A 24,370-nucleotide genomic window follows, 5' to 3' on the forward strand; every position below is an offset into this window, starting at 1 on the left:
CATTTATGCTACAATATTGTGTTTCCTGTGATACCTTTTAAATATATGGATTCAATCTTCACAATCTGTATCGCTTAAATGAATCAGCAAACAAAGTGAACATGTGTATTCCCTGCAGAAATCAAGTATTTGGCAGAGGTTCTTCATTCTGCACAGTACTCAATTTCTGCCACTGGGGGCCTTCCATCATTGTTCTGTGATTCATTATTTTTCTACATATGACAGTATGAATGCTTTCTAAAGAACACCATACAAAGGAAGCAACATACAGTGCCGAAAATAAACGTATTGTGGGTTGTAACATTCAGGTGAACCATTCAGGAATTGAAGGTGGCTTGTGCAACTTTCGAATTAGTCGTCTTGTTCAAAACATTGCAGATGAAGTCACCCACTGCCATCACACTATGAAGATTCACTCCCTATTGAAAAATGAAAGAACTTTAGTTTGATCACATAAAACGAAATGCATCTAATTATCATCATTTACTCAGAATATTACGACAGCTAACACAAAGCTGCTATGGTAGCCATCAACCTGGAACGTGCTTTGAAATACATTCAACTTGACAAAAACATGTGACACTATCCATGCGCCAGTATCAGGGTGAATGTGTTTATTTAAAGTACCAATGTGCCTCTAAGATAGCAGCTCTCTAAAAACAGCGCAAAACGTTATAAAAGGACCAATATGACTTTAGATGCTGTCTGTTCGAAAGCAAAAGTATTGCTCTATTACTTACCGGTAATCTTCATTACCTGACAGAAAAAAAGACCAGAGGAATGCCTTAACCCTGCCCCTCCCACTGGGAGTACATAATAGGCACTCACGCAGCAGTCCGGCTGAACCACCAAGCCCCCACAGGAAGGCCGCCGTCCGGGAGGGAGGGCGGGCGGGCGTATGAATGGGACAATAAGTAGTAGAGCATTACCTCAGGTCTCTTATGTCCTCGTCCCATACATTCACAAAGTGGAGTACATCAAAGCCGAAAACCCGGCCTTCCAAACCAGTAAGCACACTAAGAAAACCACACCAAAGGCAGCATCCCAAGGGAAGAAAAAGGGAAAACCACAGGGAACAACCATCAGCGCACCCTAACAGGAAAACACCCCACCAAACCAGGGACACATCCACCAAAACAAACGGGAGACGACCACGCCGAAGAAGAGGACAACCCCCAAGAGGGCAGCCAACACACACCAGGAGTCCCCCGCTAAGTGAACAAGGAAGCGGGAGAACACACCAAACAAAAAACCAACAGAGGCCACCCACTACCTAAGGACAGCGAGGAGGCCATACGAAGTAGCAGAAGACCCCCAGTGGTCCAACTGGCCAGCAAGCCAGAGGAGGCCAGCCGAGACACAACCAAGGACTGGAAACCGGGACCAAGTAAAACAGAAGGCACCCAACCAGAGAACCGGAAACAGAGTACCTAGGGCAACCAAAGGGGTAATCCCATCCCGCCAAACGGAGAACACACCAAAAAAGGCGACCAGGCCAAAAAAGAAGCCGAAAGGAGGCACCCCAAAGAGACCCCAAAGGCAAAGCCCCAGAAGGGAAACAGGCACCAAAGCAACCAACACCCTGGACTACAGTGCACCAGAGAAGAGGACGCCCCAACAGGCCAGACAAAAACCAAACAGAGGCAACAGCCAAAGGAAAAAAAACAGAGCCGCCGGCAGAAGCAACAGACCGGGAACCGGAGGGAGCAGAGAAGCCAGAGGTACAAGTCCGAAACCCCAGCACCCGACCCCGGACAACCAGCAGCAAGCCGGGCAGGCCCCCAGAGTGGCAAGTGAAACATCACAGGACTGCACCCAAACACGGGGGGTCGACCTACAGACAGCCACACCTGGGAGCAGGACCACAGGTGGCATGTAGGGGCATGTAGGGAAGACAGGGGCGGGCAGGCAAAGACAGGCCCAGAGTGAACCACACGACCACAGGAGTAGGAAAACCCCAAACTCGTAAGAACCAGGACCCAACAGCAGAGGGACTAGCCAACCAACAGGCAAGGAGCACACAAGCCAGGACCCCGCCATCAGGAAAAGGGACCGGGGACGCAAAGCAAATACACCCTAGAGCTGCCACAAAACCACACCACAGCCGTGGAAACCAAGGAGGCACAGCTGGCCCCAACAGAGATACACCACACAGCCCGGTGCCCGGGCAAAACAGGGCAGTGAGCACTACAAGACCCAGGCAGACACCCTATCAGTCCGCAACCAGGCCTGAACCAGCCAATACACAGACCGGAGAGGAGCAGGTGAAACCAAGGCGGCGCAGCTGGAGGCCAAGCCAAACCTGCAGCAAGCCGGCAAAGGAGCGACCGGAGCATAGCCCCGGGACTGCCAACCACACAAGGGGGAAAGAAAAAAGAACACCCCCAGTGGTGTATTACAGGGGAACCAAAACACAGCAAGGAAGGGCCGGGGATCCCAACAGCCGCAGGACAGCCCGAACAAGATGCCCACAACACCAGGGCACCCCACACAGGCAATTACAAAGCCAGAGCCAGCCCCGCACCCAGGGTAAACAGTGGGGAAAGGCCGCAGGCTACAAGAAGGGCCAAAGAAGCAGGAATGCTGGGGCAATGGGGGAAGATGCACCCCACCCCAGCCAAAGAGAACCACCAGCACAAGGCAGGGGCAGACAGAAATCCACAGAGGAACCAAGCCTTAGGAGAACCCGACCAGTAACGAACCAGGCTCAACAGCGCCAGACTTTATTGAGCAGACAAGAGCCGGTGTGCACAGGGGGAAGGCCCCAGGCCAGAAGCAGAAAGCACCCAGATGGGCAACACAGCACAGGTAAACAGCCAACTGAAGGAAACACAGACCCGAACAAAAGGCAGTGGGGACCAGCAGGGAAATTAACCACCAACCAAGAGGCCAAACACAGGACCCCACATGGGAAGCAAGAGAACACGGCGGAACCAGAGCCAAGGAAATGGCACACCAGTGAGACCACCCGGGCCCGGCGAGGACACCTAGAGAGAAGGGAAACAGAGAACAGCCCTGTGCCCGGTGCCCCACGCCACTGTGCCCGCAGAGAGCACACAGAGGAGGAAGCTGGAGCAAGCCAAGCAGCAACAAGAACCATTGCATGACACAGAAGAAGCAGCCCCCCCAAAGCAGAAGCGGAAGAGGGGCCCAGAAGAAGAAGAAGAAGCCACTGCCCACACTCCCACTGTCACAGAACCTGACAAGACAGGCACCCCCAAGCACAGGCATCAGGATGAGCCAGCACAAAAGAACATAAAATACCAACTGCACAAAGACCGAAGGCCAAAGAGGCAGGAACTGGCCGACACAGGCAAAGACCAGCAGAGGGGAAACAGACAAGCACAGGCACCCCCTCCAAACAGCATGACTACAAAAGGGCACAACAAAAAGAGAAAAAGAGACACCGATAAGCGGAACTCACTGGGGGTGGCAGGTAAACCACCAGGCCAGACAGGAACAAGGTCACCCTCCCCTCACGCCAGCCCAAGGCATCCACCAGGCTCAGGCCAGGGCAGGGAAGAAAACTCCAAATGCAGCAGGCGTCTTCCACCCGGCCAGGCCACAGGAAAACATTCCCAGCAAACCGGAAGTAACCGGGAGGTCAGAGCGCAAGCCAGAAAGGGCCGTCCGGCAATCCAGAGCCGGCTGGGAATAATCAAGCCACCCAGCAAGCCCAGAAGGCTGGGAGGCAGGCCAGAAGACTCACCGCCAGCACAGCCAGGCAGCAAGACGAGGAGAGGAGAAGAAACATCACTCCAGCCCAGCAGGAGCAGCACCAGCATCCAGGTACAATTCTGTCGCCAGACAGAAAAAAAGAACAGGCAGACTGCTGGGTGAGTGCTGATTATGTACTGCCAGTGGAAGAGACAGGGTTAAGGTCCCAGCATTCCTCTGGTCTTTTTCTCTGTTGGGAGATGGTTATGTCCACTTTGTGAATGAATTGGACAAGGACATAAGGTACCTGGGGATAATAGATTCACATAAGGCAATTTGAAAGACCAGCTGTTTGACAGCTGTGAACAACCAAAATGCAGCCTTTTAAATAACGCCCAGTTGGTCGACCTCTAGCAAATAGAGCCATAGCTAATACCTGAAGCAAAATGCATTATAGCATAAACCCACAAATGACTGCACCTTCATGCCCAAGAAGATCACAATTCTAAAAAAGGACTGGGGGGCATATGTAAAAAGTTTAATTGGAGATCAAGCCATTTGTGAATGCAAAAAAGCATTTTTTAATGTGAAAAAGCCAAATTGCAATTTGATAACTTGTTATCGAATTGCAATTTGGCTTTATGAACTGGTCTTTTAAAAGGGTGTGTTTAGGGCCCCCTTCCAGCCGCGGTCGGTAGTGGGAGTACCGGCCGGGCGGTGACATGGGGAGAGTGAGGGGCAGGGTTGGCGGTAGTAATGTATGGATTACAGAGTTTAACAGGTAAGTAAACATATAAATAAATAAAACGAATTTCGATGCGCGCACTGCATCGCATTTGGTGATGCAGTGCAAGCAACAAAATACGTTTTATTTATTTTTATGTTTACTTACCTGTTAAAGTCCGTAATCCATACATTACTACCCCCCACCCTGCACCTCCCCACGTCACTGCCCGGCCGGTACTCCCACTACCGGCTGCCCCCTTCCAAATGCCGAATTGGAGTGGTATATATTCATGTTTTGCGACCAAATTCTGATTGTAAACCATTTATATTTTACCACTTCCTCAAAGGAGCTTTATTTAAAAGCAATCACAGACATGGTGGTCTGCTGACCCCAGCAGGCCACCATCCCTGAGAGGGTAGCAAATCCTATTGGGTCACAAATGATGACCTACCTCATTAATATTGTATCAAGAAAATCCCTGTTGTACGTAGCAGCCTCTAATTGCTTAGGGAAACTATCCCTGAGGGGTTTCTACACAATTCAAGGGGTGGTCCAAACGACAATCCAATATAGGCAAGCAACAGAAATGCACTATAATTAAGTAATGGGCACATACAACCGAATAGAAATTAATCTCGAAATTTATTCAAGCCTCCCAACTGGGTTACAATCTAAAACAGAATTAAAACCAACTAGAAACCTTTTTTAAAAGGTAACACAATAAATCAATTACAATCAAAGTTTCCAAAAAAGTCGACGCGGCGTTTCGGTGCCATTCAGTCTTTGCACCTTCATCAGGACAAAATTTTTTTGGGCGTATCTATAAATTAAATAACAGAGATTTAGTGCCATTATATGTCTTTCTTTTTACTACAACAAAGCTTGCTCACTTTCTTTAGGTCTATTCACATCCCCTTAAGGCTACCTGTACCCATTCGTAGAGACTCCGTGTCACCTGTGCAGTTTTATTGTTCCCCACATTTCTACACCTTTTCACTATGTGGTTAATACTGAATAGGTTCAGTTACCTGTGTTTTGACTAAAAAATAAAGCTTATCAATTGCTTCAAGTCGTTGTCTTGTAGTGGACTTTGTTCTGATGATTGTCACACATTTAAAAGCTACAGGAAGTATAAAAAGATGTATTATAACAACAGAGTTGTTATATTTTGAGCCTCAGCGCTTTCTCATTGTGGTTCCTCCGTGCAATGAGAAAGCGCTGAGGCTCAAAATATAAGGTAAACGGTCCATTGAGAGTACTAAAATCACTAACATACAAATAATATATATTTGACACTATAGCAAACACAGGACTCTGTTGTTATAATACATCTTTTTATACTTCCTGTAGCTTTAAAATGTGTGACAATCATCAGAACAAAGTCCACTACAAGACAACGACTTGAAGCAATTGATAAGCTTTATTTTGTAATCAAAACACAGGTAACTGAACTTATTCACTAATAACCACATAGTGAAAAGGTGTAGAAATGTGGGGAACAATAAAACTGCACAGGTGACACGGAGTCTCTACGAATGGGGACAGGTAGCCTTAAGGGGATGTGAATAGCCCTAAAGAAAGTGAGCAAGCTTTGTTGTAGTAAAAAGAAAGACATATAATGGCACTAAATCTCAGTTATTTAATTTATAGATACGCCCCAAAAAAATTTTGTCCTGATGAAGGTGCAAAGACTGAATGGCACCGAAACGCCGGGTCGACTTTTTTGGAAACTTTGATTGTAATTGATTTATTGTGTTACCTTTTAAAAAAGGTTTTTAGTTGGTTTTAATTCTGTTTTAGATTGTAACCCAGTTGGGAGGCTTGAATACATTTCGAGATTCATTTTTATTCGGTTGTATGTGCCCATTACTTAATTATAGTGCATTTCTGTTGCTTGCCTATATTGGATTGTCGTTTGGACCACCCCTTGAATTGTGTAGAAACCCCTCAGGGATAGTTTCCCTCAGCAATTAGAGGCTGCTACGTACAACAGGGATTTTCTTGATACATGTTTAATTCCCCCTCCCTGACATCCGTCATAAGGGGATCCTCCGTTTTTTTGAGGCTACCTCATTAATATTCATGAGGTAGTTCGATTTGCAACCCCACTAAGAATCGCTATTTTAAGAATAAGTTCTTAGCACATAAGGAATTGCAATTTCCTAATTGTGATTCAGTAAGAATCACAATTTAGAAACCACAATTTCAAATTTTTGTACACCTGGCTCTAGAATGTTCACATAATTTACAGTTTGTGCTTGCACTGGGAGACACAATGCTGGAGAAGACATCTTTAGAACCAGTCATTTTGTTGTGCAGAAGGCTGACTATGAACACAAAATAGTTCTCATCTCTGGTGCTACAAATTCCTCAAGTAAAAGAGACCCTCAAAACAATCCTTTCCATTTTTCGTATTATATATTTAATTTGCTAAAAGTCTGTTAACACTGTGTAAGTCCCTGATGGCTCTTATTGTGTTGAAACATTGAAGAATCAATTTTCTGTTTGATTTAGAAAGTTACCTATTTTAAAACATGTTCTATTTAATTCTCATTGAATGTAGTTGTTTTTAAGGTAGACAGAGCAACATTTCTATTGATATAAAATACATTTCTGAATAGGTTTGGTAATTATTGTTTATGAACAGAGATGGAACCAGGGACAAAAGGAAGCACGAAAAAGAAAAAATCAAATGGAACACTTACCATAATTTCGATGAGAAAATTATAAGCGAAAAATGTTTTCTCACAAACATCATTCATCATTCGTCTCAGCAGAGAATCATAATTGTTCTCAGACTGATATCACCTCAGAATGCATCTGTCACAATGCCTAACATTAATATGATACCATAATTAAATGATTTACATTAGGATGCAGCATAAGAACTGATCTTGCATTGCACAACACCTTAAAAATAGCTCATCAATAAAAATTCATTTGAACTTTGCACATGTCTAGAAAAACGACACTGAAACTTAGAGAACGTTGATTTTCCAGGGCTTGACTCGATAGAAACAGTAGAATTAATCAATTCATGAATTTAAGAGGTTTAAGTAACTAATTAATTATAGTATTAACGAGAGAAGTCATATAATTTGATAACTTAGCATTGCTATTAACTTCATTGCAGAGTGTGCTAACAAAACCGACTTTGGTGCAATTCCTAAACTAAACATAGTAGATGTTTGAAAATGTCAGTATAAGTGCCTTATAGAATGAAGAACATTTGCGTTCAAGAATGATTTTCTTTTATTCATTTTTAGAATTGATTTACTTGTTGCTACTTTTCTGAAATAGTTGCAGTAGGCCATACATGAAGTTGAATATTTCTATTTTACTAAAACCTTTGTATGATATTTGATTCATTTCATTATGCTTAAACTTAAATAGCAGTTCTGGTTTAAGCCACTTTATTTGGATACTGAAAACCATAAAAGTACCACACAATAAATCACAATACATTACATGAAACATATACGTTACACAGTAAAAGACATAGGGGCAGATTTATGATGGGAATGCGCCACGTTTGCGTCACGCAACTGCGGCGTAAACGTGGCGCATCCCTACGACCCATTTACAACGTGACGCATCTAGGCAGATGCGTCACGTTGTAAAGCCCTGCGCCACTTGTGGGCATTCCGGCGCAGGGTGGGAATTCCGGGGCAGGTGCGCCTTGCAAAAGTGGCTGAGTGAAATCTATAAGATTTCACTCAGTCACTTTCAGGCCAATGCTGCGTCAAAACCCTGTGCCTGCTTGAAGCAGGCGTAGGTCTTGACGCAGCATTGTAAAGATGGGGCACCCCCGAGCCTTGCTGGAGCTGCGTCGCGCTTGCGATGCAACTCCAGCAATGCGCCACCTTTACGGCACAGATGCGTCACGCATCTGTGCCGTTTTTGCCCCATGGTGTGCCGCATTGTAAATGCGGCGCACCATGGGTGGCGGAGCAGCGGCGCAAAATAACTGGCGCATCCCTGGGGATGCGCCAGTTATCATAAATCTGCCCCATAGATTACAAAATAAAATTTCATAACCGATTCTTCAATAATAGGGCGATTTAAGAAAAATTAGGTAGGGAATAAGACAAAGTTCATGTATTGCATAAAGTTTTGGTATGGTTAAAACAATAAGGGCAATACAACATTACAATAAAAATAGTTTAGTGACAAAAATGCAAGTATTAAATAGTAGTAACATGGACTTTACAGTATTCAATACCATCATGGGGTGCCGGCCTTTTCTAAGTCTCACTGCTGCGACAAGAAAGCGCGCAATATTAAAAATCTCCCATGGATCATTAAGCTTTTGTAAGTACAATAGATCGGGTTTAACCTGAATAAAGCCTTTCCCTTTTAAGATTGGGACTAACAACCTCTTGTGGATATTGCAATAATGATCAAAAAACATAATAAAGTGCATTGTGTCCTGTATCAAAACGTTATCACAGGTACAGGGACATAAATCCCACGTCCTGCTCAAGCCTTGTGAATTTTCCAGGTAAAAATGAATTAAGTTAAAAAGGAATATCGTTAGAAGCAGGCGGAGAAATGGTTTAGTAACAATCCCAATCTCAGGGATAGTTTTTAACAGGAAATGAATTTTAACCGTAGGTTTCGTTAATTCAATCTCCTCCCTCTCTACCTTCATCCAATCCAATAAGTGTATTTTTACCCATGCCAAATCATCTTTAGTTACTTTATCCGGAGAATTGAAAAGGTCTTCAAGTCCAAGCTTAGTTAAGATATTCTTGACATAATTCAGCCATGGAATTTTGTTTGCTTGGTCCAGGGTGACACAATCTTTAATTATCTTACGGTTCAGTGTTAATTGGGGGTTAAGCCAGGTTTTAAGCCAGCAGAGCACCGGAACCTGCCTCATCCTGTCTGTCACATAGCCAACCCCTAGTTCCTGGTGAATTGAAAAAGTGGGTGTGGATTAGGGTACAGACAGGAGGGAGCGTTGGAATTTATTTTCAATTATTTGTATCTCCTCCATCGGTTTATATACCCATATTGCCAAGCCATACAATGCAATTGCTATACATTTAGATTTATAGATATTATGCGGCCATTGACCTAGCCATCGCATTTGCTTTAACTTTCTGTTGAGCTACCCAGGAACCCTTCTCATTAAAAAGTACTCCTAGATACTTGAAAGAGGTCACCTTAGTCAATTCTACAGTTTCACAAAGAAAAGTTTTTGTTTTTTTAGGGTTTCCGACCCATATTCATTACATGAGATTTAGTTATATTTATCGCTAAGTCCAGAGGCCCCAAACGAATCTAAAAGCCTTTGGAGCCCTATAGCTGTACTGGCCAATAGGACGACGTCACCCGTGTAGAGGAGCACCGGAATGAACCTGTCCCCTACCCTAGGTATGTCCAGACTAGGCATTTCTAAAAACTTGCCCAGATTATTAGTATACAAAGTAAAAAGTAGTGGTGCTAAAAAACATCCTTGGTGGACACCTCTGCCCGATGTAAAGTGTCTTGTGCATTTTCCTTCTTGGTTGACCCTCACTCTTGTGGTGAGATCCCTGTGTAGGTCGACCAAGAAGTAGACTAAACTAGGATCAATGTCCACATCTAACAGGATGTGATGGAGCTTGGACCTATTTACCAGGTCGAAAGCCGATGACAGATCCATAAAAGCCAGCTGAAGCGTCCCTGCTTTAGCTATAGTGTATTTACCTGCTAGTAAATATAGATTAAGATACTGATCCATAGTACCCCTACAACTTCTAAAACCATACTGTAAATTAGATAAAACCTCATTTTCGTCTAGCCAATCCGTTAATTTCTTTAAAATCACTCTCTGCAGAGTCAATCATTGAGATTAGCCTATAACACTGAGGGTCCCCTCTCTGTCCCTTTTTAAAAATCAGAATAGTGAAGGACGGCCAAGATGGCGGAAAACCCTGACGGCTTGACACATTAGAAATATTTGTCGATATTTTAGCCCAAAAATGTGGATTTTGTTTGTATAAATCCGCCGGGATGCCGTCTGGGCCGGGAGCCTTATTGCTACTTATTTGTATAATTGCCAATTCCACTTCAACTTCATTAAAGACTATTTTGTGGGAGCCCCTTCTGGAATCACAACTTATTGGCAATTTCTGGCTATTAGTGGCCTCATATATAGCTTCAAAGTGAGAAAGCCATTGGTCTTCCGTGATGTTACATTCAATGGGGGTGTTCTCTGTCCCACTAAAAAAAGGTTTGTTGACAATGGCCCAAAAGCTAGAGCTATCTTTTATCACCTTTACTGATAGCAGAGCGCACCATGCATCTTCTTAAATCTCCTTCTTACGCGTTGAAAGTGCAAGCTTGTACTCTTTACGTAACCTAGCTATATTGACACAATCTCATGGAGCCCTCTTTAATTCTGTTAACAATTTACGATGTGCTTCAGAGCAGTTCCTATCAAACCATTTATCTCCTATAGTGAGCCTAGGTTTTAACGGTACGGTCAGGTCTGATGCTACCTGTGCACAAATGCCTTCAAAGGCCATAAGAACCTCCTGCCCCTCTTTGGAATTATCAAGATAGGGTGCAAACTCATCTCCAACTCTCATCAGAGATTCAGGTAAAAGAGGTCCGGGAGTACTTTCGCCCACCTCAACCTCCGTCCTTGGTTTGTTACTTTCAAACAGGATTCACCCCCTGACTTTACCGGTTTCCCCTTTAGGCCACATCCCCTATCCAATGCCAGGATTACAGGATTATGGTCACTAAAGTGAGACTATTTGGCATTATAGCTTAAACTTAAATAGCAGTTAATTATATAAAAAAATGAAATATTGACTTTATACACATTGAGTTGCTCTTTTCTTTAGGCTGCATTATTTCATAGCCTTCTGCAATTGACTTGATATGCTTCTTAAAATCTTGCTTTCTTTGTTTTTGGTTCATGTGACATTATTAATGATAGCAAATGCTGCTATTTACCCCTTTGTATGAATGGTGGGAAAGAGACATATCCCCATTATTCACAGAAAGTAACAAGATGGACAAGCTCTTTGCCAACTGACCTGTGAGGATGGAAGGATATTAATTTCTCATGACATATGTGGGCAAATATGCCAGAGTAACAATTTGTACCGGGAGAGAGGGAAAGATGATCACATAATGATCAGACCTTTGTGGACCAACCATTGATGTCATGATGACAAATATGTACTTTAAAACTTCACTGTTTAGGTGGAGGAGTGGCGAGATGTTTTTGCACCTTTTGAGGAGAGCTTATGTCTAAGCTCTGTCTGCCTCTTGACACTTCCCCCTGCCCCCTACCTACCTGCCTGTCAAACTTTCTTTATTATGCCATTATGCTTTTTGTCCTTGCTGATGAACATGCCTGTGGGATGATATGGATCAGCTTGGTGAGATACCAGACTAGAACTTTCTTGACTTATGCTCCACCCCCCCTTGCCCATTCCCATTGGACTTTAACTTGACCCCTTTGCCAATGCTAAGAGTCTTTCCGAGGACAGACCTTTTGCCTTATTGGTGAAAGAAATTGTATCGTTGACAAAACTCCATCCTTATATGAATCTTTTGAATTTAGGGATATATTATTTCAACAAGATATGTGATTTTATATTTCGAACTTTTAGATATATGGCTGAACTTCTTAAAATGTTACTTACGTGCACTGATTTTGGATCCTTAATACAATAACCAATTTCTCTAAAGTTGTCTGAGTCATATAGTGTCTCATGTTGTTTCCGTAGAACTGTGCTGATACTAGATGTATAATGAAGATCATCATAGATTTTTTTTGAGAACATCAGGTTGTTTTGCTCTTGTTCTGTGTAGCCACAGCAGGGATTTCGGTGTGCATGATTCTTGTTAGACTAAACGTCTTTAGGAGGTTCGGTCTACCAATTGCCATTATTTTTTTCTATATCATGGTGTTACGTGTGATTTACTTGAACCTGATTACCAATTTGTGAGTTCGCTACCAAATAATGGTCCTCTTTGCGTATCTGATACTTGAACATCCTGTTTCCTCACCACTGCCTTTGAAAGAGAAAGGTCCATCATAGGACCATTGCCTCTGAGGTGAAGTTCTGTCCATCAGAGTACCATCCCCTCTGAGGTGAAATATTGAATCTGAGTAAAAAATACTACCAATATGAGCCCAGTAGGAGTATTGAGGTTATGTCAGAAAGTGTAGTATTAAGACTTCCGCTGCAACAATTGTGACTACAATCGGTTTTCATCATTTCTATATACTCATTTTTGTGACCCACAAATATTGTCATTCTCTACAATACATTGTAACAGGACAAAAATGGGAAGCTGTTTCACTAACAAAATCCACCTTGCTGTTTTTTGTAATTTTAAAACTAAAAATCGCATGAAAAACACTCCATCTAAGACACTATTTTGTGAATTTCACAAATGGGATGGGGTACCCAAAGGACCACTATCTACTTTTAACCCCTTCGGGGCTGATGACGAGCTCAGCTCGTCATGAGCGTAACCTGCCGTGCGCTCATGACGAGCTGAGCTCGTCATGTAACGCGGTAATTTCAAAATTGCCGCGTACAGCGGGAAAAGCCGCCGCATTGATGCGGTTAAAGAAAGCAACCTAAATATTTCATTAATTTTTTAACCACATCCCATTTTCCTTCAAGGAAAAAGGGCTGCATTTACAAAAATGCTACGCTTAAAAGCAATCAGACATGGTGGTCTGCTGACCCCAGCAGGTCACCATTCCTGTGAAGGCAGCAATTCCTAGTGAGTCACAAATTGTGACCTACATCATTAATATTTATGAGGTAGGTTGATTTGCAACCCTACTAGGAATTGCTATTTTTAAGGGCCAGATGTAGGAAATTGCATGTTTCTGATTTCCTAATATTTATTTCTATTGATTCGCTATTAAGAAATCACAAACTGCGATGTACAACAGTGTGTTTGACACTTTTAGCAATTGGCAGTGGGTCGCAAATGGACCTGCCTCTTTAATAGTAATGAGGTAGGTCGCAATTTGCGAACCATTGTGAATGGATACAATCACGGGATGGTGGCCTGCTGGGGTCAGCAGACCACCATGTTTGTGATTGCTTTTTAAATAAAGCAATTACATTTTTTGTAATGCAGCCCATTTTCCTTAATGGAAAACGGGATCCATTTCAAAAATAAAAATGAAATGCCAACTTTTTTTTTTAGCAGTAGGCAGTGGTCCATGGGACAACCGCCTGCACTTAAAAATAGTTGGTGCCCACATTCACAAAAGGGAAGAGGTCACCTGGGGACCATTTCCGATTTGCGAATGGGTTACCACCAACTATAAGTTGGTGATATCTGCAAATGTTTCCAGACTGCATTTCCGGTTGCTAAACATTCATACATACCAGTGTGTTCGGTATTAGGAAGGGGTGCCCTAAACAAAGCCCCTTCTTAATACCGAATAGCAAAAGCAAAATGTGATTCGGTAACAAGTTACATAATTGCAATTTGCCTTCCGTACATAGCAAAATGCCTTTTACTGGTTGCAAACGGCCCAATGGGCCATCTGCTACCGGTAAAATACTTCCTACATCTGGACCCTACATGAGAAATTGCAATTTCCTATATGTGATTCAGTAAGAATCGCAATTTGGGGATCATAATTCCTAATTTTTCTACATCTGGTCCTAGAATTTTCATACAGTTCACAGTTTCTGCTTGCACTGGGAGACATAATGCTAGATGAGACATATTTAGAATCAGTCACTTTGTGATGGAGAAGGCTGACCACAAAATATGAACACAAAATCCTTCTTATGAAAGAAAAAGTGAGTCTGAGCTTGAATGTGAGGTGTAAAATCACTTTTCTCAATTTTATAAGATGCAATTTAACACTAGTTTTCAATAGATCCAAACTCCAATTATTGCTTACTTTCCTTTGAGAAATTGGAAGCCAATCCTTTTGTAGGACAAGTATAAATCAATAATTCTGTATTTAGTTACTTTGCAAATCATTTACATAAACATTGTCAGAACATTGTTAATTTAATGCTAACCAATAGATTATTTGCTCCTAATGGACACATTATGATCCTAGATATTTTTCAAGGCTTGAAGGGAAAATGATTCACAAGTTTTACCTAGATTGTATACAATACAGCTTTCAGCTTGCTATGAAAGCATATTTATTGGTGTCCCCGCCCCCCAATTTCTGATCAAATTTTGCTAGCAGTTTTAGTTTGGGCACCATGAGAATGCCATGCAATATTCCAGTGCTTGTGCTCTGACCCATAAACGTGGCGTAAACGTGTCTAAATGCCATGATATGTAGCAGCAGCAGTGGCATTAACATACTCTCCGCAGGATAGGAAATCTTAAACCAAATGCTAGGGGGCCCCCTCAGCACAGTACCCTATCGTGAGAGCTCCTGACTGACTCAAGAGGGGGCCCCCTCCATGCATTTCATTGCACCACTGAGCACCGGTATGACAGTTATTTGTCAAATGTGGGTTGTAGTGAACATTTAGGCTGCTTACATAAATCATTGTAATAGGCAAGCTTTAGGCTTGAAATTGTAACCTGACTGGTGGTGGTTAATACACTTTGCACTGTATATGTAGAAAGAATCAATTTTGACATACAGAAAAGCTCCATCATCACAAAGTATTTTAGTATCCTACGTTGCTTGCTTGGTGCTCAATGAATACAATTTGGACATGCTAATTAGTAAAAACAGTGAATCTGTACGGTGACTAACTAAAAAGTGGTATTTTCACTGTATAGGCAATGCGGTTATTGGTGATAAAAAATCACATTTTCACAAATCACAAGCCTTCTCCTAGCACTAGTGCCAAACATCTGGGGTGAGATGGGATGACGACCTCTCTTTCTCTGCCCACATTCAACAAGTAGTGGCTGGCTGCCTAAATAAACTAAGAAACTTAAGAAAGTTCCTGGATTTACTACCCGAAGACTGCCGCAAACTAGTAGTCCATGCCACAGTAACATCTAGGCTGGACTATGCCAATGGCCTTTACCTAGGCTTACCGAAGTACGCGATTCAGCGATTGCAATTGGTGCAGAATGCGGCTGCAAGGCTGATTAAACACATACCGTTTAAACAATATGTCTCGCCAAAACCTACGCACTCTGCACTGGCTACCAGTGGCAAGCAAAATTGAGTTTAAGGCCCTGACACTTGCCTACTCTGCAGGGCAAGTGCCCACACTATCTCAAACTAAGACACCCCCGCTACAAACAGGCACGCTCCCTGCGCTCAAACACGTAAAATCTGCTCCTTGTCTCACGCTTCTCAAGAGTTCGGCTTGGGGGGAGGACGTTCTCAGCCAGAACAGCCAAATCGTGGTATGCCCTACCACTTGAACTTCGCAATGCGAGCTCAGAGCTGTGTTTCAGGAAACAGTTAAAAATGTGGCTCTTTAATCACTAACTTTCTTTCTTGTCTCTACCTCCGCCTTCACTCGGTACACTGTGCCACCCTTGCTCACTAAGCGCCGGGACACCTCCATGAGAGGTAGCTGTTGCGCTAAATACACTTCAGTATTATTATTATTATTATTATTAATATGCTACAAAGTTCATTGTTATTGTATTTGATTATTTGTTAAAGTTTAGTTTATTGGCCAAGGTAGAGCTTTACTACATATAGTGGAACTGTAACATTAGAAACAAAATCTTTAATTTCAGCAGCATGAAAGTTTTAACTGTAATTAATTCAGTTCTGCAGGGCTGTCATCCTGATAAGGATTAGTCTTCCGGGGAGGTGCAAAATACCTCTCTGCTCAGAAATATTAGAGCTATTTCTCAGAACCAGAAAGCTAAAAGGTGTATTCACTGCTCAGTTATCCTGGAATATGAGAGCTAGGAGTAGACAGCAATAGGCCACAGCTGAAGGACTTGGCAGCGCCTAGCCTTTCTCACATGTTTAATCTAAACAGGGACCACTATCACTAAGGCCATTGAACTGGGAGTTATATTAGAACTCCCTGCCATTCGGTCTGTGCTCACAGGGAAACCATGTTTCCAGAACTATTCAGGGAACCGATTAATTGTCTTTTTAAATGACAGGTGCCTCACTGGGCCACCCCTCTCTGGAACTGGGCGTGGCTTGTTGAGACAGCAGGGTTGATAGGGTTTCCTCTGTGGGATATGATTGGCGTTTCCACACTGGGGAATGTCTGACAGGATGGGCACATGTGATTGTGAATATAGGAGATTCTCTAGGCAACAAACTGGTCAATGCCATTATTCGACCATAAGTAGCAGGTAGTGATACTAAACCCTAAGTACCATCATTAAAATGTTCAATACAAAACTTTATTAGTATACTCTATTAAAACAAGGCTCACATTTTAAGGGTAACACAATCAAGAACATATACATGAAATAACTAAACAATATGATATGGTTGAAAAGGATTTCCAATGAAAGAGATTTTACAATACAAAGGATATAACTATGGATATTGACTCGGTGCTCGAATCCAGAGCCACCCCACTTCCTGATCGCCATGGCATATATGGTGGTCAAGCGAGGCCCAGCCAGGCATTGGACAGATGTTCAGGCACCATCCATACATGAGTAAGCAGAGGCATCGACTCCTGCTCCGCACAGGCAGAATTGGTGTATAGGTCACGGGGGAGCCCACAGAAATATGCACAAATCTGGGGCGGAGGGTGGACCTGGGACAAGGAGCAAATTGGTTGAGACCGAAGACGCTGTCTGATGTAAAGTGTATGCTTGCCACTGTTCCAAAGATGTATGTTAAACTAGCTACTGTGTATAACTCTGCTTGTACTTCATGTACCAATGGGTGTTCTAATAGTGGTCTTCTTGGATTGAGCTTGGTGTTGTTTTTGATGTTGGTGTCACATAAAACAAAATCAATAAAATGTGTAAAAAAAAACAACATGACAGGCCTGTATGAAGGTTAGGTGTTCTGTACCATGGAAAATGTTCCCTTAGGAGAGCTCATAGAAGGGTACCCTGGGACAGTTTGCAGGAAAGCAACCAGGAACTGATATATAATTAGGCAGGGTATGTTCTGGGAATTATTTTGGTATTGACTTAGAGCCTAGAGGTGGTCACCAATCATTTAGTAGTGTGCATTATAAATCTAGTTTCCTACAACCAGCTCTCTAAACATAATTGAAATTGTAGAATCAGAAAAAAGAAGTTCCATTATGAAAAGACTAATTTGGGAACTGCACTCCACTTGAACTGAGGGACTGGGGCTGCTCTCCAGAAGTCATATGGCTGGCCCCCTTTTAACCATGGGGGTAGAAAAGGCACACCCATGTATGGAAGGTCCAGCTGCCCAGTTAGCAGTGGACAGCACCTGGCGCTTAAATTAATGTACAGATAGTGTTATGTCCTTTAGACTAGTCTTGTCATGTATACCCCTATTACATACATTTGTCCCATCCATCCATGGAGAAGTGTGGCTCAATGGTTAGAGCGGCAGACCCTGATGCAGAGGTCTAGCCCGGGACCAGGGTTCAATTCCTGCCTTGGCTGGTCTCGGCGGATCTTGGGCTCATAATTCCTCGGGCCTGATTTCTCGCCTCTGTGCCTACTCTAAACATGGGCCCCACGCTGCAACTCTGGGAAATAGCTTGCTTAGTCTCCACAACGGCCCCCTACAGCGCTAGGGATGCCTGGTTGCACCCTGGGGATGCCCAGGAGTGGACATTTCACGGGGAAAAACCAGGAAGGGTTCCCTAGCGGTATGAGTACAGCGCCAGGACACTCAGGAGTATCAGTGCGCTTTACAAGTACGGCTACATTTACATTTACATCCACACAACAATAAGGATTCTAAACAGGTGACCTTTTACCTAGTAGCTTGCTCCTGTCTCTTCGACAACAGGTTCTCGATATTCTATCATAATTCCTATACCTGATGTACATAAACATGTCCTCAGCACCGTATAATTATTCTGTATAAGGGTCACCACATTTTTCATCCTTGGCCAGCTGTTCATGATCACATGTGTTTGGAAAAACATTCATGATTGTTTTCAAAACATTTCAGGTTGTTTTCAAAACATATCAATTCTAGAAGAAACCCTGGGGTGACCACTCTATTATATAGGACTTTTATTCCCCCCTGCAAATTAGAGAAGTATTCCTTACAAGATGACATGGGGTCCTGCATGCTGAATCTTCGACACGCAGTGGTCTGACATCTCCTGTGGGGTGTCATCCTCAAAGCACAGACGGGGTCCTTTGTTCTCAACCATCATGTAAAGTAGCTGGTTCTTCCCTAGCGGTTTCTTGAACACACACACACACACACACACACACACACATTCCTCATGTGTCCACAAAGGAAGAAGAGACACACTCAGCATTCAGTAATCTTTGCATTTATATCAGCCAGACCATGATACCAATGCGTGCCTTCCTCATGCGTTTTGGTCTCCTGACCTTCTTCTTAGGGAAATCGGCAACATGTTGTTAATATTCAAGCTGTTCACCTTTATACTATTGGACTCTCTATCACCTGGGCCAACCAATCAGTGTCAGACAGATGTATTCTGGTCTTGGTAGTTCAAAATAATGATCACTCAGTGGGCCACATTGTTCATGATCTCTATTATATCTCCTGGTGAGCCCAGCGTCACAGGCAAACCGGGACCCTCTACACAGTGATCTGGGATTAGTGAGATGGTGCAGTCTCTGAAACAGCGCTGGACTCACGGGGCCAATACATCAGAAACATTCCTCACATGTCCATAAAGGAATAAGAAGAGACACACTCGGCATGCAGGAATCTTTGCATTTATATCAGCCGTACCATGATTAACCCTGGGCGTAGTGGGCGTAGTGGGGCTTCGTGGAGCTACGTGAAGTGGGCGAGAAACTACGCCCACCTCCGCACTCCGCGTAGCCCCACTACGCACCGCAGGCCTCCCTCCCGCCCTCCCTAAATACTTTAAATTAAAAGTGTAAAAGAATTAAAAGGCACTTACCTTGCCCGCCGCTGCCCGCCGCGTCCCCGGGGCTCGCTATCTTCATGGCTTCCGTCTTGTGTATCTAATGCGCATGCGCGGGCGACCGCGCATGCGCATTTCTCGTGAGACCACCTCATTTTTTACCCTCATCTCAATCTCCCCCTTTCACTCTCCTGTGTCCTTTGTGTCTTTCCCCCACCTTTTCTTGCACTTTTGCAGCCTTATTTGCACTTTTCTCTCTCTTTTTGCCTTTCCTTTTGCCTTTTTTAGCCCTGTTTCCCCGCCACTGCTGCTCCCACGGCCCCTCCCCCAGCATGACCAGTGCGACCATCCCAATCCAGCTCCCCTCCCCGCTCCTGCCTCCCACCTGTCCAGCCCTCCCTGACCACTACTTAATGGCGGCTACTGCGCGGCCGCTGTGCAGCCGTGCCGCTGTGGCACCAATGGCAAGCCCGTCTGCGCCTGTCCGCGACCCGACTGTAGCCAGCGCCAGGAACCCTGGATCTCTGCACCGCCAACGCTATGACCCAGCTGCACTCCACACTCTCAATGCAGGCCCCAACAACAACTGCAAGCTAGCATCACCAGCCGACACCCATGGACCCTTCAGCTGTCACCACTGCCGGCACACCTGCAGCACCGCCAAGACCACTGACCCAGCGAAATAAGAACGCAACTGAACCGAAGACCCTGCAATGCACCCTCCTCAACATCCGTTCCCTCCACAAACACGCAACCGAAATCTGGGACCTCCTCAACAGCACTACCCCGGATGTAGCATTTTTTACTGAAACCTGGACTAATACCACCTCGGGACCGGACATCACCATCACCATTCCCCAAGGATACAAGATCTCCCGGAAGGATCGCCCCACCCGCCCTGGGGGAGGAATCGCCATCGTCCACAAATCCACCTTCGCCCTGAGCACACTCCCAGACGAGCCCACAGACCTTATGGAACACCTTAAATTCAAGATACTGGCCAGCCCTACCTCCTCCCTCCGTGGAACCCTTATCTACCAACCCCCTGGACCCTGCAGACCTTTTGCCAACTCCTCACGGACATCATCTCCCCACATGCCATCGCGTCCACCAACTACACCCTACTGGGAGACCTCAACTTCCACCTAAACAACCAAGAGGACCACAGCACCACATACTTCCTGGACAACCTCCACAACATTGGACTCCGCCAGATTGTGACCGAACCCACGCACTCAGCAGGACACACCCTCAACCCCCTCTTCACAACAGGAAACTCCATCACCTTCAGCGACACCACCGAACTCCCATGACCATTGATGCGTTCACTTCACCTTCAGAACAGCCATCATCCACAGACACCAGGACCTGCTCCCACGAAGAAACTGGACCAGAATCACCAACGACCAGTTAACTTCCTTCCTCCTTCATTAACTCCACCCCAACCATTGCGGAAAATGATGACGCCAACACCGCAGCCCGAACCCTGCACAGATGGATCTCGGACAGCACCAACACCATAGCCCCCCTCAAGAAAAACAACAACACCCACACCAAGAAAGCTAGATGGTACTCCACCGAATTTCGAGATTCCAGACGTACTTGCCGCCACCTCGAAAAGGCCTGGAGGAACACCAAATCCACAGGAGCCCACAACAACTTCAGAGCTGCCTCCAACGTCCACCACCAACTCATCAGAAAAATGAGGAAAAAAGCGATTGAAGACAGAATCACCACGTATGCACACAACAGCAAGGAACTCTTCAAAATCATCAAGGAGTTCGCCCAATTCACCAGCGAGTCCACCGACATCCCTCCCTCACAAGACCGCTGCGACAAACTCATCCTCTTTTTCAACTGTACAGCCCTCTCCACCGAAGACATAATGAAGACGATGAAGTCAATCCGCACCTGGGCCCCCACGGAACCATGCCCCCACCACATTTTCAACAGAGCCGTCAACACCATCACACCCATGCACTGCCACACCATCAACCGCTGCGTGGAAACCGCCTTGTTCCCTAACGACTGGAAACACGCTGAGAACAACCCCCTCCTGAAGAAACCCTCGGCAGACCCCACCAATCTCAAAAACTACAGACCCATCTCCCTGCTCCTGTTTCAAGTCATCAAGAAAGCCATCAACAGCCAGTTCGCCACATTCATCGAAGTGCACACCATCCTCAACTCCTCCTAATTCGGCTTCAGAAAAAAACACAGTACGGAAACCGCCCTCCCTGCGGCAACAGACGACATCCATACCTTACTGGACAAAAGCCCTCATCCTCCTCGACCTCTTATCGGCGTTCAACACAGTCTCTCACCGCACGCTAATATGCAGACTCCATGACGCAGGGATCCAAGACAAGGCCCTTGACTGGATCCCCTCCTTCCTCTATGGCAGAACGCAGTGGGTCAGACTCCCCCTTTTCTCTCAGACCCTACACCTACCACCTGCGGAGTGCCCCAGGGGTCCTCCCTCAGCCCTACAGTCTCCAACGTCTACATGGCTCAGCTCGCCCCCATCGTCAGAACCTACAGACTCGACATTGTGTCATACGTAGACGACACCCAACTCATCATCTCCCAATCCAATGAACCCAATACCGCCAGACACAACTTTCGAGAAGGCATGGAAGCCGTTGCCAAATGGTTGAAAAACAGCTGCCTACAACTAAACACAAACAAAAAGGAAGTACTCATCATGGGCCCAAACCCAGATGCCTGGAATGACACCTGGTGGCCCTCACCTTTGGAAGCTCGCCCACCCCCACGGACCATGCACGCAACCTGGGAATCCTCCTGGACTCAGAGCTCAAAATGGACCACCAGATCAACTCCATCTCGTCCTCCTGCTTCCACACCATCCGCCTACTATGAAGACCTTCAAATGGATCCCCCTCAAACACCGAAAGAACGTCACTCACGCCCTGGTCACTAGCAGGCTCGACTACTGGAATACACTCTATGCCGGAATAACCAAAAACCTCACCTGCAAGCTACAGAACATCCAAAATACCGCCGTACCCTGGTCCTCAACATGCCAAGCCACTGGCACATCTCCCAGCACCTGCGCATACTCCACTGGCCCCCCATCGAAGCTAGAGTCACCTTCAAGATGCTATCCCACGCTCACAAGGCCCTCCACGACACGGGACCAGCATACCTGAACAGCCGACTCAAATTCCACACACCCCAAAGGACTCTACGATCAGTCCAACTCTCCTACACCATGGTCTCCCACACCAGAAAGACCATATCGAGAGGCCGCTCTTTCTTCTTCCGCGCAACCAGTGCCTGGAACGACCTTCCTCTCCACCTCAGACAGATAACATCGCTCCCTATCTTTGCAAGAAACATCAAAACCTGGCTCTTCGACAGACCCCCTTCTTGATGGACTGGAACCTGCAAACCCCCGCCACACCCCCTGCGCCATGAAACCCTTACGGGTGAGTAGTCGCTCTTAACAAACACCTGATTTGATTTGATTTATATATCACTTTTAGTGAAGGTGAGACAGTCCCAATAGCATAGAAATCACATTTATAAATAAATGCTGAAATGTGATTTGCGGCAATGGAAAAAATATTGATCGCAGTACAGACTGCTGTAGTGAGAGAAAGGGCACTAGCCCAGGGGAAATGCCTAGTCATTTATACCCCAGTACCAACGTTAGAAGCTGTTACCAAAGCGAGCATTCCAAATGCAAAAGCACTGCATCCACGATGGATACAATAGACATATAGATGCAACATATGCAGATTACAAATACGATTCTACATTAAAAATACAAGCGTTCATGCAATACGAACAAGAATATCCTCTCCTGCATTAAATCTTGCCTCTATCATTTTTACTGATGGTTCTGCTATAGTATAGCGCAACATGTGCGATAGTGAAGGGACGTATGCAGGATGGTAAATTCCATCCCAGCAATACAACTACGCAATCTCTAGGAGATTGTACAATACAGTTGTCAGAGCTGAAAGCCCAGATACTAGCACTACAATATATGGATCGGGAATTCCCCACACTGATAGTGTGCAAATATTTTTATTGTGTGCAGTCCTACAATGAATATCTTCATTACTGGGGCCAGAATGGGTTCAGAGATTTCAAAGGTTGCACAATTAAACATACATTTTTATGAGAACAAGTTGCAAAGCTGAAAGCAAGCCTGCCACGGTCTAAGTTATTGACATCTTGAGTCATCATTGGTCCTGAAACCACATACGTCATCACACAACACCATGAACAAATAAACTTGTCCCTTGTGAACAGTATAGCAGTTCAAGTACCGGATGGTAAAATTTGGGATAGGGTTTCATATGATGTGTTTGGTCCTACTCAACATTTGAAAATTCCACACGTATTTACAATTTCATTGAATGATTTCATTACCAACAGTACACTCTCTGTTGATTGGGACATTGAGACTGTAAATATTATGCTCTCAGATTTAGAACAACCTGCTGAATTTTCTTACAGGGAATTGTTTGAAGACATACCTGACTTCAACAGTCTGTATTGTACCCAGCATTATGGGCATCACTTTTTGCACAGTGCTAGTGTTCCACGCATTGTCAACACTTACCATCAATGGGAACATTGCCCGACACCACCAAAAGGTAGTTCTGCCACATTTGCACAGAAATTTGCATACTTTTCAGGGTTTGATATATCAGACCCAATGTCATACTACTATAAGCTGGTACAGACGAATCCACCTGCGAAGAAAATGATGCCGACAAACACCAAACTTATATATTCAACACCATTCATCTCCCAACTGTCTATTCAAGGTTTCAGAATTTGGAGGGACACAATAGACACAAAATCCTTCTGGGGGACGAAAGATTGGCAGGTTCAGGGACCTGAGGCCTCATTTAGAGGCTGCCTCATTCCATTACAGATAATATTCCTGAAAAGAACAGTGCAACAGACTACCTGCTATGGGTTTGCAAAAATTAAAGACCTGAAAACATCATGCATCCCCTTGCCCAAACCTATTAAAGGTATATCAAATGATACACTCATTAGTGCGGAGGTGCTGGTTACAATGATACAG

General features: G+C 44.5%; 1 protein-coding gene across 3 annotated transcripts in view; it reads right to left on the reverse strand.

Moving 5' to 3' along the window:
• Window positions 1-317: 317 nt before the first annotated feature.
• Window positions 318-24,370, reverse strand: part of HMGCLL1 (3-hydroxy-3-methylglutaryl-CoA lyase like 1) — a 1,049,558-nt gene continuing 1,025,505 nt past the window's right edge. For all 3 annotated transcript variants that reach the window (XM_078646802.1, XM_078646801.1, XM_078646800.1), the window contains one exon: window positions 318-419. In XM_078646802.1, the coding sequence (XP_078502928.1) occupies window positions 318-419 (102 nt within the window). The remainder of the gene's footprint in view (window positions 420-24,370) is intronic.

This window comes from Lissotriton helveticus, chromosome 6 (genome assembly GCF_964261635.1).
Source record: "Lissotriton helveticus chromosome 6, aLisHel1.1, whole genome shotgun sequence".
Lineage (NCBI taxonomy): Eukaryota > Metazoa > Chordata > Amphibia > Caudata > Salamandridae > Lissotriton > Lissotriton helveticus.